A 17,041-nucleotide genomic window follows, 5' to 3' on the forward strand; every position below is an offset into this window, starting at 1 on the left:
ACCAGGGAGCGTATCCCCTGACATCGGTAGTGGGTAAAATGATGGATCAATTATTAAGGATGTCATAGCAGCTCATTTGGAAAGAGGTGACATGATAGGTCCAAGTCAGCATGGATTTGTGAAAGGGAAATCATGCTTGACAAATCTTCTGGAATTTTTTGTGGATGTTTCCAGTAGAGTGGAGAAGGGAGAACCAGTTGATGTGGTGTATTTGGACTTTCAGAAGGCTTTCGACAAGGTCCCACACAAGAGATTAATGTGCAAAGTTAAAGCACATGGGATTGGGGGTAGTGTGTTGACGTAGATTGAGAACTGGTTGGCAGACATGAAGCAGAGAGTAGGAGTAAATGGGTACTTTTCAGAATGGCAGGTAGTGACTAGTGGGGTACCACAAAGTTCTGTGCTGGGGCCCCAGCTGTTTACATTGTACATTAATGATTTAGACGAGGGGATTAAATGTAGTATCTCCAAATTTGCAGATGACACTAAGTTGGGTGGTAGTGTGAGCTGCGAGGAGAATGCTATGAGGCTGCAGAGTGACTTGGATAGGTTAGGTGAGTGGGCAAATGCATGGCAGATGAAGTATAATGTGGATAAATGTGAGGTTATCCACTTTGGTGGTAAAAACAGAGAGACAGACTATTATCTGAATGGTGACAGATTAGGAAAAGGGGAGGTGCAACGAGACCTGGGTGTCATGGTACATCAGTCATTGAAGGTTGGCATGTAGGTACAGCAGGCGGTTAAGAAAGCAAATGGCATGTTGGCCTTCATAGCAAGGGGATTTGAGTATAGGGGCAGGGAGGTGTTACTACAGTTGTACAAGGCCTTGGTGAGGCCACACTTGGAGTATTGTGTACAGTTTTGGTCTCCTAACTTGAGGAAGGACATTCTTGCTACTTGCTATTGAGGGAGTGCAGCGAAGGTTCACCAGACTGATTCCCGGGATGGTGGGACTGACCTATCAAGAAAGACTGGATCAACTGGGCTTGTATTCATTGGAGTTCAGAAGAATGAGAGGGGATCTCATAGAAACGTTTAAAATTCTGACGGGTTTAGACAGGTTAGATGCAGGAAGAATGTTCCCAATGTTGGGGAAGTCCAGAACCAGGGGTCACAGTCTAAGGATAAGGGGTAAGCCATTTAGGACCGAGATGAGGAGAAACTTCTTCACCCAGAGAGTGGTGAACCTGTGGAATTCTCTACCACAGAAAGTTGTTGAGGCCAATTCACTAAATATATTCAAAAAGGAGTTAGATGTAGTCCTTACTACTCGGGGGATCAAGGGGTATGGCGAGAAAGCAGGAATGGGGTACTGAAGTTGAATGTTCAGCCATGAACTCATTGAATGGCGGTGCAGGCTCGAAGGGCCGAATGGCCTACTCCTGCACCTATTTTCTATGTTTCTATGAAGTCCCAAGGGATCCCAGCATCCCTTGGAAGCACTGTATATAAGCCAGCCCCTAAGGCCTGTTCCTCACTCTGGAGTGTCTGAATAACGACTGAGGTCACTGTTACTTTAACCTCCCTGTGCAGTCTCATTTCTGTTGGGAACACAATAACTGGCGACGGATATACGAATCCAACGCAAAGATGCAGCAAACTGTGGGCATCCTGGAGAAGTTCTCGGAGGGTGAGGACTGGGAAGCTTATGTCGAACGGCTAGACCAGTACTTTGTAGCCAACGAGTTGGACAGAGAAGGAAGCGCTGAAAAAGGAGAGCGGTCCTCCTGACGGTCTGCAGGGCACCGACCTACAGCCTTATGAAGAATCTTCTGGCTCCAGTGAAACCCACATATAAGTGGAACATTGGTTCAGGAGCATCTTAACCCGAGGGAGAGCGTGCTGATGGCGAGGTATTGGTTCTACACGTGCCAGCAATTTGAAGATCAGGAAGTGGCGAGCTACGTCGCCGAGTTAAGGCAACCTGCAGGACAATGCGAGTTTGATGGCTACCTGGAGCAGATGCTCAGAGACTTTTTTGTACTGAGCATTGGCCACGAGACCATCCTACGAAAACTTTTCACTGTAGAGACACCAACCCTCAGTAAGGCCATTGCGATAGCACAGGCGTTTATGTCCACCAGTGATAACACCAAACAAATCTCTCAGCACACAAGTGTTAGCAATGTTCATAAATTAACTGGAACTGTGTTTGCGAGCAGAAATATACAGGGCAGAAACCACGAGTCTGCAACTGCCAGCAGGCATCAGGTGACCCAGATGACTCAGAATCCGCAACAAAGGATGAATGCAAGGCAATTCACACCTTGTTGGAGTTGTGGAGGCTTCCATTCAGCCTATTTATGCCGCTTCAAAGGGTATGTTTGCAAGAGCTGTGGAACAATGGGGCACCTCCAACAAGCTTGCAGTCGAGCTGCAAGCTCTGCAAAACCTGCTAACCACCACGTGGCAGAGGAAGATCGGTCCATGGTGGATCAAAATAATTTTGAGCCTCAGAGAGAGGAGGCAGATGCTGAAGTACACGGGGTGCACACATTTTCAACGAAATGTCCACCTATAATGCTAAATGAAAATTGAATGGCTTACCCGTAACCATGGGACTGGACACTGGCACTAGCCAATCCATCATGAGTAAAAAGATGTTTGAGAGACTGTGGTGCAACAAGGCACTCAGACCAGCCCTGAGCCTCATCCACACGAAACTGAGAACTTACACCAAAGAGCTCATCACTGTCCTGAGCAGCGCCCATGGTCAAGGTCACCTACGAGGGCACGGTGCACGAACTGCACTCTGGATTGTCCCGGGCGATGGCCCCACATTGCTTGGATGGAGCTGGCTGGCAAAATCCGCTGGAACTGGGATGACATCCAAGCGCTATCACATGTCAATGAGGCCTCATATATCCAGGTTCTTAACAAATTTCCTTCCCTTTTTGAGCCAGGCATTGGAAACTTTTCCGGGGCAAAGGTGCGGATCCACTTGACCCCAGAGGCACGACCCATTCACCACAAGGCGCAAGCGGTACCTCACACGATGAGGGAGAGAGAGTGGAAATCGAGCTGGACAGGCTGCAACGCGAGGGCATCATCTCCCCAGTAGAATTCAGCGACTGGGCCAGCCCGATTGTTCCAGTACTCAAAAGTGATGGCACGGTCAGGATTTGCGGCGATTATAAAGTAACGATTGATCGTTTCTCACTACAGGACCAATACCCGATACCAAAGACAGACGACCTATTTGCAACGCTGGCAGGAGGCAAGACGTTCACCAAACTCGACCTGACTTCGGCCGACATGACGCAGGAGCTGGAGGAGTCTTTGAAAGGCTTCACCTGCATCAACACGCACAAGGGACTGTTCATCTACAACAGATGCCCGTTTGGAATTCGGTCGGCTGCATCGATCTTCCAGAGAAAGATGGAGAGCCTACTCAAGTCGGTACCACGCACGGTTTTTCAGTACGACACATTGGTCACGGGTCGGGACATCGTCGAGCACCTACAAAACCTGGACGAGGTCCTCCAGCGACTGGATCGCGTAAGGCTGTGGTTGAAGAAGTCGAAATGCGTCTTCATGGCAACAGAAGTGGAGTTTTTGGGGAGAAAGATCGCAGCAGACGGCATTCGGCCCACAGACACCAAGACAGAGGCTATCAGGAACGCACCCAGGCCACAGAACGTCATGGAGCTGCGGTCGTTCCTGGGACTCCTCAACTATTTTGGTAACTTCCTACCGGGGTTAAGCACCCTCTTAGAGCCCCTACATGTGTTATTGCGTACAAGTGAGAACTGGGTATGGGGAAAAAAAACAAGTAATTGCTTTTGAGAAAGCCAGAAACATTTTATGCTCCAACAAGCTGCTTGTATTGTATAATCCGTGTAAAAGACTTGTGCTAGCATGTGATGCGTCATCGTACGGAGTCGGGTGTGTATTACAACAAGCTAACGTTGCGGGGAAGTTGCAACCTGTCGCCTATGCCTCCAGGAGCTTGTCTAAGGCTGAGAGAATCTACAGCATGATTGAGAAGGAGGCATTAGCGTGTGTGTTCGGGGTAAAGAAAATGCACCAGTACCTGTTTGGCCTCAAATTTGAGCTGGAAACCGATCACAAGCCTCTCGTATCTCTGTTTGCAGAAAACAAGGGGATAAATACTAATGCCTCAGCCCGCACACAAAGGTGGGCACTCGCGCTATCAGCATATAACTATACCATCCGCCACAGGCTAGGCACCGAGAACTGCGAATGCTCTCAGTCGGCTACCATTGCCCACCATGGGGGTGGAAATGGCACAGCCTGCAAACTTGTTGATGGTGGCACAGCCCGCAGACTTGTTGATGGCCATGGAAGCGTTTGAAAATGATAAATCACCTGTCATGGCCCGCTAGATTAGGACTTGGACCAGCCAAGATCCTCTGCTGTCCCTAGTAAAAAATTGTGTACTGCATGGGAGCTGGGCCAGCATCCCCATTGAAATGCAAGAGCTAATCAAGCCGTTCCAGCGGCGAAAGGACGAGCTGTCCATTCAGGCAGACTGCCTGTTGTGGGGTAACCGCGTAGTGCTATCCAAAAAGGGCAGGGAGACGTTCATCTTGGATTTCTACAGCACACACCCGGGTATAGTAATGATGAAAGCGATAGCCAGATCCCACGTGTGGTGGCCCGGTATCGACTCTGACTTAGAGTCCTATGTACAGCAATGCAGCATGTGTGCTCAGTTGAGCAATACGCCCAAAGAGGCACCACTAAGTTTGTGGTCCTGGCCCTCCAGACCATGGTCGAGGATCCATGTCGACTATGCGGGCCCGTTTCTCGGTAAAATGTTCCTGGTGGTGGTGGATGTTTTTTCAAAATGGATTGAATGTGAAATAATGTCGGGAAGCACCGCCACCACCACCATTGAAAGCCTGAGGGCCATGTTTGCCACCCACGGCCTGCCTGACATACTGGTCAGTGACAACGGGCCATGTTTCACCAGTGCCGAATTTAAAGAATTCATGACATAAGAACATAAGAATTAGGAACAGGAGTAGGCCATCTAGCCCCTCGAGCCTGCTCTGCCACTCAACAAGATCATGTCTGATCTGGCCGTGGACTCAGCTCCACTTACCCGCCCGTTCCCCATAACCCTTAATTCCCTTATTGGTTAAAAATCTATCTATCTGTGATTTGAATACATTCAATGAGCTAGCCTCAACTGCTTCCCTGGGCAGAGAATTCTACAGATTCACAACCCTCTGGGAGAAGAAGTTCCTTCTCAACTCGGTTTTAAATTGGCTCCCCTGTATTTTGAGGCTGTGCCCCCTAGTTCTAGTCTCCCTGACCCGCAATGGAATCAAACATGCCACCTCGGCTCCGTTTAAACCAGCCTCCAATGGACAGGCAGAGCGGGCAGTACAAACAATCAAACGGAGCCTTAAACGAGTCACAGAAGCCACAGTCCAAACCTGCCTGTCCCGAGTACTGCTCAGATACCGCACGAGACCCCACTTGCTCACAGGGGTGCCCTCGGCTGAGCTACTCATGAAAAGGACACTTAAAACCAGACTCTTGCTGGTTCACCCCAACCTGCATGATCAGGTAGAGAGCAGGTGGCAGCAACAAAATGTAAACGATGGTCGTGCCACTGTGTCACGGAGAATTGATCTGAATGATCCTGTGTATGTGCTAAACTATGGACATGGTCCCAAGTGGATCGCGGGCACGGGGTGATAGCTAAAGAAGGTGTTTGTAGTCCAACTAGACAATGAACAAATTTGCAGAAAGCACCTGGACCAAACGAGGCTGCGGTTCACAGACTGCCCTGAACAACCCAAAGCAGGCACCACCTTTTTCGAGCCCACAACACACACCCAAAGGATCAACGACACCATGCCGGACCAGGAAATCAAACCCAACAGCCCAGCAAGGCCAGGCTTACCCACAGCCCTGCAGGGCCAACAACACGCCAGCCCAGCGAGGGCACAGCCAACACACCAGAACAGACATTTGTACCGAGGCGGTCCACCAGGGAAAGAAAGGCTCCTGACCACCTCACCTTGTAAATAGTTTTCTCTTTGACTTTGGGGGGGGGGGTGGGGAGTGATGTTGCGTATCTGTGAAGCATGCACTCCCATGTTCCGCCACCAGGGAGCGCATCCCCTGAAGTCCCAAGGGATGCTGGGATCCCTTGGGAGCACTGTATATAAGCCGGCCCCTCAGGCCTGTTCCTCACTCTGGAGTGTCTTGATAAAGACTGAGGTCACTGTTACTTTAACCTCCCTGTGTGCAGTCTCATGTGTGTTAGGAACACAATAGATACTGTCAAATTCTACCTTCTACTCCCAAAGAAACTGAACTAATTTTGTGTGCACTTAATCACTCATCACATTCTTACTCTCCTCAAACGCACAAGATTTATTAAATCACGTGGCATTTTTTATTTATGAGCTCGCCGACATTTGTTACTGTATGTGCGAAATGTTTAACCAGAAAAATGTGTACAAACAGATATCCAGGTTAGAACAAGGCTTTGAAAGGCTGCTGACCTCAAACCTTCCGATTAGACAATTATCTGCAGCCAATTGCCGCCAAGTGAAGATCCTGCAGGGGACTGGTTGCAGCGAGGTGTCAACACGGGCCGGACCCTGGGGATGATTTACGTTTGCGAGCAGTCTACCCGAGTTAGCAAACAGCGGCAACACTAAGTCCGTCACATGGGCCCCAAGAGCCAGCAAAGCAGCCTCCTTCTTCTCCCATGTCCCCTTTTCCCTGCCCTTCTTTTCATTTTTCTCTTTTTTTGCGATTCCTTTCTTTTAAACAGCTGGGCTGGCAGATTTCTGAACAGTGGCTGCTTGTCAAGATAATTCTTTGTATGTGGTGCATTAGGCTGTTTCTGAGAGGCAACGTAAGTTACAGTTCTTTCTCTTCCCGGGCACGTAGTGGATGCAAGAGGCAGCAGTGGAGGCAGGGCTATCCCATCATTCATAGTGATAGTGAAAACCCTGTATTGAAACAGAGGACTCTCCCGACCAGTATGGAGGCTGGAATATCTCGACTTCCATACCTTTCCCTTACACTCTCACTCTCCAATGAAAGAGAAATGCCAGGAATTACTAGCATGATTGCAACATGTGATACACAGATGGGAGAGATTCATGATCATGATCTGATAGCATGAAAGTCTCCTGGCTGCGTGTCCTATGTTAAATGAGGCCTAAACATAGTACTTACTGGGCCCCAAACAGTAAACTGTATGGAGGTGAAGTTTAGGCTGTGTTTGTATGTAATGTATGCCCCAGTAAGGATGCTCACAGGTTTGTGGGGCTGTTGAGTTGGGAGTGGCTTAGCCAGTCACGTGACGTTCACAAGACTCAATAAAACCCCAGCCAGTTGGGTTCAGGGGATCCACGATGGGGCAGGTGGTTGTGAGCCTGGTGGATGAACCATAATATGTAGTGTGATTGTTGAACCTTTGCTAATAAACCACGAGTTCTTAATAGCAATGTGTTGCTATGAATTCTTAAGCAAAGAACCCATGAAGGGGGAGTGAGTGTGTGTATGTGTAGACATGTGTGGGGGGGGGGGGTACGTGTGTTGTGTATGAATCTGAAGCTCCCAAATCCCAAGTGCCTGAACTAGATTGGATAAGTAGCAGTGAATAGAACAAAAGGTCATTAGAGTCGGTTACAGATGTGATCCCTTCACTCCCCAAGGTTCTTACCATCCGCACTTCATCATAACTCTCATTCTGTACTGGGAAGTGACAGGGCAAAACACAAATATTTACAGGCTTCTCTACCGTTGTTAAACAGTGTTGTCCTGTGAGGCAGTGTAAGCAAACAAACACTGAAGCAATATACAACTTAACGGATGTTGCTGGAAAGAAGGATGTTTTTGTTTCAATCATGCAGGAGGAGGATAACAGCAGACAGCTAAAATATTTACTATTTAAAAAGGTCCATAACTTCTGGCAAAAATGGAGCAATAGGTCAAAAACTGACCTTCACCTTGGCGACTTTGACCTTCATTATACTGTTTCTGTAGGGCTTCCACAACATAGTGACAGTCAATCCACTCATCACTGTGGAAGCATTGTGAGATGACCATGGGTATTTGGTACATGACAGGGTAAAATTGGCTTGGGCATTGTCCCAGACTATTTACACTATATTTTCTTATTGCAATTGAGAAACTTGATAACAGGCAAGCTTGGGAGAGGGGGCTTGCAATATTCAAAGAAGTAAATCAGGCTCCAACCCACTGAATTATTAGTCTAGATCTCTGACTTACTAATCCAGTAACATAACCACCAAACTACCATACCCTTATTCCCCATTTCCCAGCATTAACATCTTTGATGAACATGAAGATGGAAAGTTATTAAAACATAGGCCTACTTCTGCTTTTGATGAACCCCAAGCATCCCTTCAGCTCGTGCAGGGAAATGGACTTATTGCCGTTGAGGTCACAGTATTCTATGAACTTTCTGGTGCACTTCCTCGGCTTGGCATTCTTCCTCAGGTAAACCTTAAAGGGCCTCAGCTCTTTCTCAGAGATCTCATTGTTGAAGTCCTTGTCCAGTCGCCCAAAGTACCAGCGAATGGCGCGGTCCTCCAAAAGGAAACCAGTCGATCCTTCAGAAACTCTGTAGAAGAAAAAAACAGAAGACACATCTACTATATGGCCATACAGACCAGAAAGTCTCAGGATTGATTCCTGCTGAGTGAGGAATCACTCGATCTAAATCAAGGTCTCAGCACTCCATCGTGGCTGGGTCAAAATCCCAGAACTTCCACCCAACCTCAATTGTGGGAGTACCTTCACCACACAGACTGCAGTGGTTCAAGAAGGTAGCTCACCGCCACCTTCTGGAGAGCAACTAGGGGTGTGCAATAAATGCTGGCCTTGCCAGCGGCACCCATATCCACAGAATTAATTAAGTAAAAACATACTCCTAGTCAGACTAGAATATTGCTCCCATATCTTGGCAGTCATTGTAATGGCCCTGAAATTCCGGTCCGGGGCTTCATTCGGACAAACGCCTCCGACCCAAAATTTATCTACGAATGTACTAGGCGGTCCCGGAGGTGCCTTCAATTCCGGTTGGAGGCCTTCTTTTCCCGCGCATCGCAGCGCATCCCCGTCTTCGAGATATGGGTGGAGAAGCTGGAGTCACGTGGGCTTGGACAACCAATCACGGTACAGTATTCTCATTGATAGCAATAGGAACTCCGATTTTACGAGTTCCCATTACTATCAATGAGAATAACACCCCAAACACAACATAATAAATGAAAAAAAAATCTCACATATTTAAAATTAATTGAAATTAAAATTAAATGTTTTAGAAAAAAAATATTTTTTAGATTTTTTTTTAATGTGCTTTAATAGGTTTTAAAATAAACTTACCTTAATGGACAGGGTTTTAACATAAAACTGTGTTTTTAAATGTTGTTTTTATATGTTTTAAAACTCTTACACTGCTTTTACCAGGTGTAAGAGTTTGAAAGACATTTGCTGGTCAAGAGATGGGCAAGTAGCCCAATCTCACTCACACGGATGTCCTTCTTCCAGGGATGTGGAAGGTCTGTCAAGAGATATCTCGACAGATTGGAAAAGCCGATTTTCGGCGCATGCGAGGCCTCGCCGTACAGACCCAGCAAGGCCGGGATTTCACGCCCAATATTTCTCATCTTTTATCCTACTCTATTTAGCTTTGGCCCTTCATCTCGATTTCACAACTATAAAAAAATCTCGCAGAAAGTGTGAGAAAGGAATTTCAATGCTGAAAGACTCCTTTTGGAATGAAGATTAAATGAGATAAGATATCAAAGGCATGCACAACAAATGTTAACAACTAAGCTTAATACTAAATGATAACAGCTGTATCAACAGCATACTTACAGAACATGATGACATATGAAACCCACAGTTGTCCTACGTAATGAAACCTATAAAAATACAACAGACTAGAGCTCCTGGGGACTTCTAATCTGGTCTTGCTGAGGTTAGCGTAAACAGTTAAGACGACACGCTTGTGCTCTCCTTGAAGGAGTCCTCGGGTATGTGAGTAAAGTTAGTACCTATATCGTAAACACTGCATGCAAGTCGTTCTGTTTTATTATCTCGTTGACTTGATTTAATAAGGAGAATTAGCCAGATGTGTTCAGTGTTTCACAGTCCTTGAACTTGTATTAGAGATAAAGGATGTATGATGGCAGGACAGGAGCAGCTCTGGGGGAATTCCCAACCAAATACATCAAAGAATAACCAGAGAGAGAAGCAGAAATATCTCTGTGACACAGCAGATTGTGTGGACCATCTAACCGGAACTTACCAAGATTTGCAATGTCAGGACTGAGGAATGAAGCATTTTCCCACTTTTTGACTGGAGGTTACTCTTCAGAGAAACTTGCCCCGCTACTCGCACATGGTTCCCGGGAAATGACTGCCACCAGTGTCAGTATCAAGCACTCCCCAGCTCAAATACCTCATGGGTTAGATGCAAATCAAAGCTCTGCACTGCCCCAACAATGCACCTCAAAAGCATTCCGTTTACAACAAAGTGCAACCCGACAGCATCAGTATGGCATTTCCATTTCCCACACCAGCCATTCTTATGCATGTATGAATGAGATTGCCAACTTGGTGCCAATTTGTGCTGAATTAGGGAGTAGATTTTGTGCTGTGAACCCACACCCAATAGGAATTGGGTTGACACTGCCCCAACCTGTTTCACACAGAACCCCATTAGTCTGAGCAAGATTCAATTGCATGCACTTGCGTTTAATGGATTATAAGACACATTGGGTTAGCATCTATTCCGGTCACATTTACGCTTCATCAGTAAACAAGAAAAGTGTGCAACCAAGTCAGGACTTCATGGAAGCTACCTCCTTTCCCCTTTAAGTCTTCTTAAATACAATTGGACTATACCTTCTCCATGTTAGATGGGAACCAGATTGGGCCATGTCCATGATGAGGGACTTCAACAGTCCTGTTACAAACTCAGTCTTCTTACCACCAGGGCAACCTGAGACACATAAACATTAGCAGGTCATCGCAACATGCTTTAGGACTCTCCCCGACACTTCTAGGCAAATGCAGCGGCCAATTTGAACAAAGCAAGATCCCACAACCAGCAAATGAGATGAATACCCAGTTAATCTGCTTTTGGTAGTATTGGCCAAGACACCAGGGGAACTCGGTATTCTTCAGAAAAGTGGCACGAGGTCTTTTACATCAATCTGAACTGGGACTTCAGTTTAACATTTCCTCTGAAAGTTACCTTTGATGATGCAGCACTCCATTCCTGGAGTATCAAGCTAGATTATGAGCTCAAATCCTGGAGTGGGTCTTGAACCCACAACCTGATGACTCTGAGGCAAGAGTGCGACCACTGAGCCAGAATGACACATATAATGGAATGTCACAGCTAGCCTGGTCCAACTACAGATGTCTCTGCAGATCAGGCTGACCAATGACTTGCGTTTCACTGTTGTAAACATAACACACTGGCCATCGTCTATGACTTGGCTTTCTTTCTTTGACATTAGGGGAGCGGTAGCATAGTGGCAATGTTACTGGACCAGTAATCCAAAGGTCTGGACTAATGATCCGGGGTCAAGAGTTCAACATGGCAGCTGGGGAATTTAAATTGTTAATTAAATAAATCTGGAATAAAAAGCCAGTGTCAGTATGAAACTACTGGATTGTTGTAAAAACCCATCTGGTTCAATGACCTTTTAGGGAAGGAAATTTGCTGCCCTTACTCAGTATGGCCTTTATGTGACCCCAGAACCACAGCAATGTGATTGACTCTTAACTGCCCTCTGAAATGGCAGCTCGCCATCACCTTCTCAAGGGGCAATTAGGAATGGGCAATATCTGGCCTCACCAGCAACGCTCACATCCTGTGAATGAATTTTTATAAAAATTCTCATACCAAACAAGTTAGAACTGGGATAACTTTTACTCACCCTGGAGTTTCCTATCCCTGAACAGGGGGCCCATCTCAGAGATTTTCGACCTTGCACCGCTGCCGCAGTCCGGTGTCTGATTACTGCAGAGAGAATGGTAGAGCAAGTTGAAATCCTCTGGCCAGAATATTGACTTCAAGAACTTCAGGTTGTCTCCAGACTTCCCTGCAGAATTCGTCTGCTCATATTCCAATCAATTCCCTTCCTATTTTGAACTGTTCAACTCACCTTTCATCTCTCTAATTCTTTGAATCGAGGGACGAGTATTGCTGTGAATCTGTGCACCTCCAACTGATGGAAGTATTGTCCAATGGGGTAAAGTGTCTTACTATTGCAAGGAGGATGGTGGCAATGCACTCAGACATCTTATGGTGAGTTGTACTGCTCACCTTCACACTCCAGAGGTATTCATGTTACTTACCATTCCCAACACTTCTTACTTGCCGAATGAAACCATTTTAACCTACCTGTCTCTTTCACGGTGATTTGTCAATTAGGGAACGATTGCAGGCTGGTGATTCTCTCTCAAATTAAAGTGTGAGACCTCAACAACAACAACTTGCATTTATATAACGCCTTTAATGTTGTAAACCATCCCAAGTCGCTTCACAGGAGCGTAATCAGACAAAATCTGACACCGAGCCACATTAGGCGATATTAGGATAGATTCTCACTATCATCATCATAGACAGTCCCTCGGAATCGAGGAAGACTTGCTTCCACTCTAAAAATGAGTCCTTAGGTGGCTGAACAGTCCAATACGAGAGCCACAGTCCCTGTCACAGGTGGGACAGAAAGTCATTGAGGGAAGGGGTGGGTGGGACTGGTTTGCCGCACGCTCCTTCCGCTGCCTGCGCTTGGTTTCTGCACGCTCTCGGCGACGAGACTCGAGGTGCTCAGCGCCCTCCCGGCTGCACTTCCTCCACTTAGGGCAGTCTTTGGCCAGGGACTCCCAGGTGTCAGTGGGGATGTTGCACTTTATCAGGGAGGCTTTGAGGGTGTCCTTGTAACGTTTCCTCTGCCCATCTTTGGCTCGCTTGCTGTGAAGGAGTTCGGAGTAGAGCGCTTGCTTTGGGAGTCTCGTGTCTGGCAGTGCTTCAATGTTGGGGTCTCACTAGGTGTCACGCACTGGAGGTGGGTGCACCTTTTCACTTGAATGAAAGATTCGATTTCCACACAACAAGCAACAGAATTCACTCTACTGGGGACAATTTACATGTTTCAATATTTACAAGAATTGCATTCCCTCTGCTCTCACATGTTTATTTTTGCACCTGTTTCCCTCACATTGTAAGATTAGGATCAGAGGTCACACAGCTTACCCAAAGGGTCTTAGGCATTGCAAGGCGTTTTATTAAAGAGCGGTAGTTCAAATATAGTCAAACACAACACACAATACAGATAGACATAGTAGACATACGACCATGACAAGTAGCTGGTATTGGTCCCGATCGGACAGATGGCTGTTGGCATGAACAGCTGTTCACTGCACCGTCTGCCCTGAAAAGCTCTTGAGATATCTCATTTATTCTCTTTTTAGGGTTGGGCCTAGCGTAAAATAATGGACAGGACCATTTAATCTATGATATGTCAAGTTCTTTGTCTCAACTCTTAGATGAAACCCTCCTCTCCACATGTCTTTCCTGTTTATAGCATCTGAAGGCCTATCTCTCCTGTCCTTATCCTCCCAAGGTTGGAGTCAGACAGGCCATTCTTGGCCTTCAGATGCTTGTCATCAGTTATTTATGTTCACGCTGTTCAAGTCGCTTTAGCTATTGTACCATGGAATGAATCCTTCAATTCTAACACCATTCTGAAGAGACTTTTTTGTCTCAAGTTATTTCTTCCAATCCACAATTTCTTACAACGTCGCATAAAATTTCCTGACTGGGAGGGAGGGTGATCACACAATCTGCTTCCACCAAAGGTTGGGCTTTGACCAGCCACTAGGAAGATCAGGCTAGGCGTGCAGTTTGACCTCCTCACCCGATGATGTACCCTGCCAACCCCACTCCCCCCCGCCCCCCCCCCCCCCCACAACCATCGCATTTTAAACAACCCATGACTCAAAGTGTTTACTGCGCGTTGCCAGTCGCAACACGGCCACCACCGTTTCAAGCTTGCCCTAGCCTCGGTTATCCACTGTGGTGCTCACCGTGCGGTCGTGCCTTGGATCGGGTGGCCTGAATCAACACGAACGCACCAGCAGTATCCCGTGGCTTGGTGGCACTGCACCTGTTTGTATAATCCACCTGTGCTGCACTGCGGAACAAAAGCCCCCTCGTACTGATGCTGCTTCGCCTCTTCGATGGCAGCTCGACGCTCCTGTTCGCACGACACCGGCTGGTCTGGTGAGGAGAGAAAAAGTACAGTTACAAACGACACAGTAAGCCACCATTAAAAACCTACTTTGTTTCATTTCTTTTCCCCGCCTGTTTCATGCCCCCTCCCCCATGACTCAGGCTGGGTAAGTTTATCCTCCAGGACCTCATCCAAACAGTCACTCTTCATCTGTGACCCCTAAACATTGAGCATCAGCGGGCTAATTTACCATGTGAGGCATCACAATCCATCTGTGTTGTCAGAATGCTTCCAAAAGGAATGAAACTAAAGAGTATTTGGGTAACTATGCCTTGACTGAGCTCTGTGCATGTCAGTTTGACCATGTCATGAAGAGATCAGATCATATCATGAAGAGAGCAGATGGTGAGGCACAGGGCATAGGTGCAGCCAGCACCTGGGTAGCAGTAGCCGGAATCAAATTATTAGTCTCCCAGCGTCAACATCAATCATTCCCGGGCAGCTACAGGGGGTTAGATACAGACTATAGCAAAAACAGATCAATTGGCCATTACTTGTGGGATCTTACTGCGCCTCAAATGGCAGCTATGTTGGCCTGCATAACAACAGTCACTTCACAATAGTTCAGTGTACAGGAGCCACTTTGAGATGTTTCTGAGAGAGTTGGTGGAGCACTCTACGAATGTCAGTCCTACAAATGTACGTCTTTCTTTTAAAAGTCGAATTAGAGCTGGATTTTCAGCTTGTTGCTGCCTCTGTTTTCGCCCCGGGGGTGAGCTCTTCCGGGTGGTCGGCCAGCTTCCAGCGCCCGCCGGGGTTTTCAGGGCTGGTCTCGGCGGGGCACATAAAAACACAGAAAATAGGTGCAGGAGTAGGCCATTCGGCCCTTCGAGCCTGCACTGCTATTCCATGAGTTCATGGCTGAACATGCAACCTCAGTACCCTATTGCTGCTTTCTCGCCATACCCCTTGATCCCCCTAGTAGTAAGGACTACATCTTTTTGAATATATTTAGTGAATTGGCCTCAACAACTTTCTGTGGTAGGGAATTCCACAGGTTCACCACTCTCTGGGTGAAGAAGTTTCTCCTCATCTCAGTCCTAAATGGCTTACCCCTTATCCTTAGACTGTGGAGCATTACGGCCCGGAAGAGGTGAGCCAGTGTGCAACGCCCCTGGTTGCGACACCAGCACGATTTTAGGCTCCTGCCCGACCCGTAGTGCTGCGTAAAGCACCCCCTGGTGGGAACGCCTGTGAAAGCGGGTGGTCCGACCTGTAGCAGCTACACTGAGGCAAGTAATGTCCACCTCAGGGAATTGTAATTGTTTTATTTTCCCGATTTATGCAGTGGTGGTGTGAGTTATTTATTGGGAATGTTTTGGTGCTTCTTTTCCGCTCAGGCCTCTCTCGGAGCGCGCCGAGGCCGGCTTGGGATTTTCACATGTTCAGCCGGCCTAACGCCCTAAGAGAGGTGTGCAATGTCTCCCTTAGCGCTCCGTCCCACACTCAGGGCCCAGCTGCCCAATCTTGCTGACTGAGGCGTTAACTTTTTCCAGGCGGTATCAGGATCGCCTCGCTGTCATTAACCCCCGAAATCTTAAAAGCCGAAAATCCAGCTCTATATAATTGACATGCCTTCGGTCAACTCCCCTAATTCCTGCCAGAAGTTTGACATTCTCTCCTCCCCCCACTCCCCACCCATCCCGACTCATTTACGAGCCTTGGGATGTGTCACTATGTTAACAATGGTATGCAAATACCCTGGCATCAGAAGGAGGAGCTGGCAATCTAATGGATGCACTCACCTAGCTTGGAACTGCGGTTCGACTTGGCATCTCTAGTGAATAGAAACCACAGGGCCGGATACGTCAATTCTGAAGAACCAAAGCAAAACATTAAAACTGGAGAAGGCCTCTATATCTCTTCTTGTTGTTCACTCTGCTCCCTCCCCCATTTTATATATTGGAGCTGTGATAATCAAGTATCATTTCTCCTGACTGCAATCTAAACGAACTAGCCTGGACATGTCCACTGCCTTCCAGTGTGGTACTGAGCCACACAGACCCAGAAAGATCCCAGCTTCGCTCCCCAGTCTATGCTTAGTGAGCTGATCCCAGTTGGTGTGCAACAATTGGCTTTAACAGTCCTGACCTCGGGGCAGGGGTTCCCACTCCTCATTACTCTCCAGTGACCGGAAAGTGCGCTTGCGTGGTCACCAGGCTCATTTTAATATACTCCGTGGCCGAATAGTGGACACTCAGTGTCCAGGCTCACACGTGAAGAATGGCTAATGGAGGCCTGTCTGCCTCCATAGAGCTGTACCCCAGCACGAGTCCACATCTTCAGGAGAGGAGAAAATTTGAGAGGGGGAGGCAGAATCTCTTTCTACATTTCAGTCTTCATTCCATCTTTGTATTTACTTCACTTTCGATAGTCACCTCTCATATACATATATCATTAGTTTTTTGGATGAACCTAGTATTGGGTAATTTTCTGACTTCACACTCCATTCGAGGAGCGTCACTCACTCGGAGCGTTTTTTGGAAATGATTTTCTGACCAATAAACTCGAAGCCTTGGGTTAGTACTCACTGTAGAGACAGTGAGCGGACCTGATCAGGTATCTGATTATTAAGGCAGGGGCATCATGAAAGTAGATGGTGTGTTTGACGATGATGGGGTTAGGAAGATTTATGGCCACCCATATAAACTCAGGAAGCATGGATGCAGAACAGATGTCCATAAACATAGCATGGACTAGTTGTTCAACAAAATTCCATTAACATTGCCTTGTCGGGCAGGCCTGGGTCAGTTATAGTA

The 17,041-nt window shown here is 47.1% G+C and overlaps 2 protein-coding genes across 8 annotated transcripts in view; one reads left to right on the top strand and one right to left on the bottom strand.

The window, feature by feature from the left end:
• Positions 1-17,041, top strand: part of LOC139239133 (dynein axonemal assembly factor 10-like) — a 237,527-nt gene that overhangs the window by 120,747 nt on the left and 99,739 nt on the right. The window lies entirely within an intron of this gene.
• The window catches only part of LOC139239132 (SPARC-related modular calcium-binding protein 1-like), a 128,235-nt gene that overhangs the window by 55,106 nt on the left and 56,088 nt on the right, over positions 1-17,041 (bottom strand). For 2 of the 3 annotated variants that reach the window (XM_070867685.1, XM_070867684.1), the window contains 5 exons: positions 16,028-16,096; positions 14,077-14,269; positions 11,922-12,004; positions 10,879-10,975; positions 6,357-8,587 (listed from right to left, as the gene is read on the bottom strand). In XM_070867685.1, the coding sequence (XP_070723786.1) occupies positions 8,323-8,587; positions 10,879-10,975; positions 11,922-12,004; positions 14,077-14,269; positions 16,028-16,096 (707 nt within the window). In that variant the 3' untranslated portion in view covers positions 6,357-8,322. Of the gene's footprint in view, positions 1-6,356; positions 8,588-10,878; positions 10,976-11,921; positions 12,005-14,076; positions 14,270-16,027; positions 16,097-17,041 lie in introns of those variants that run through there. The other variant, XM_070867683.1, reaches the window with a different exon arrangement.

This window comes from Pristiophorus japonicus, chromosome 26 (assembly GCF_044704955.1).
Source record: "Pristiophorus japonicus isolate sPriJap1 chromosome 26, sPriJap1.hap1, whole genome shotgun sequence".
Classification (NCBI taxonomy): Eukaryota; Metazoa; Chordata; class Chondrichthyes; family Pristiophoridae; genus Pristiophorus; species Pristiophorus japonicus.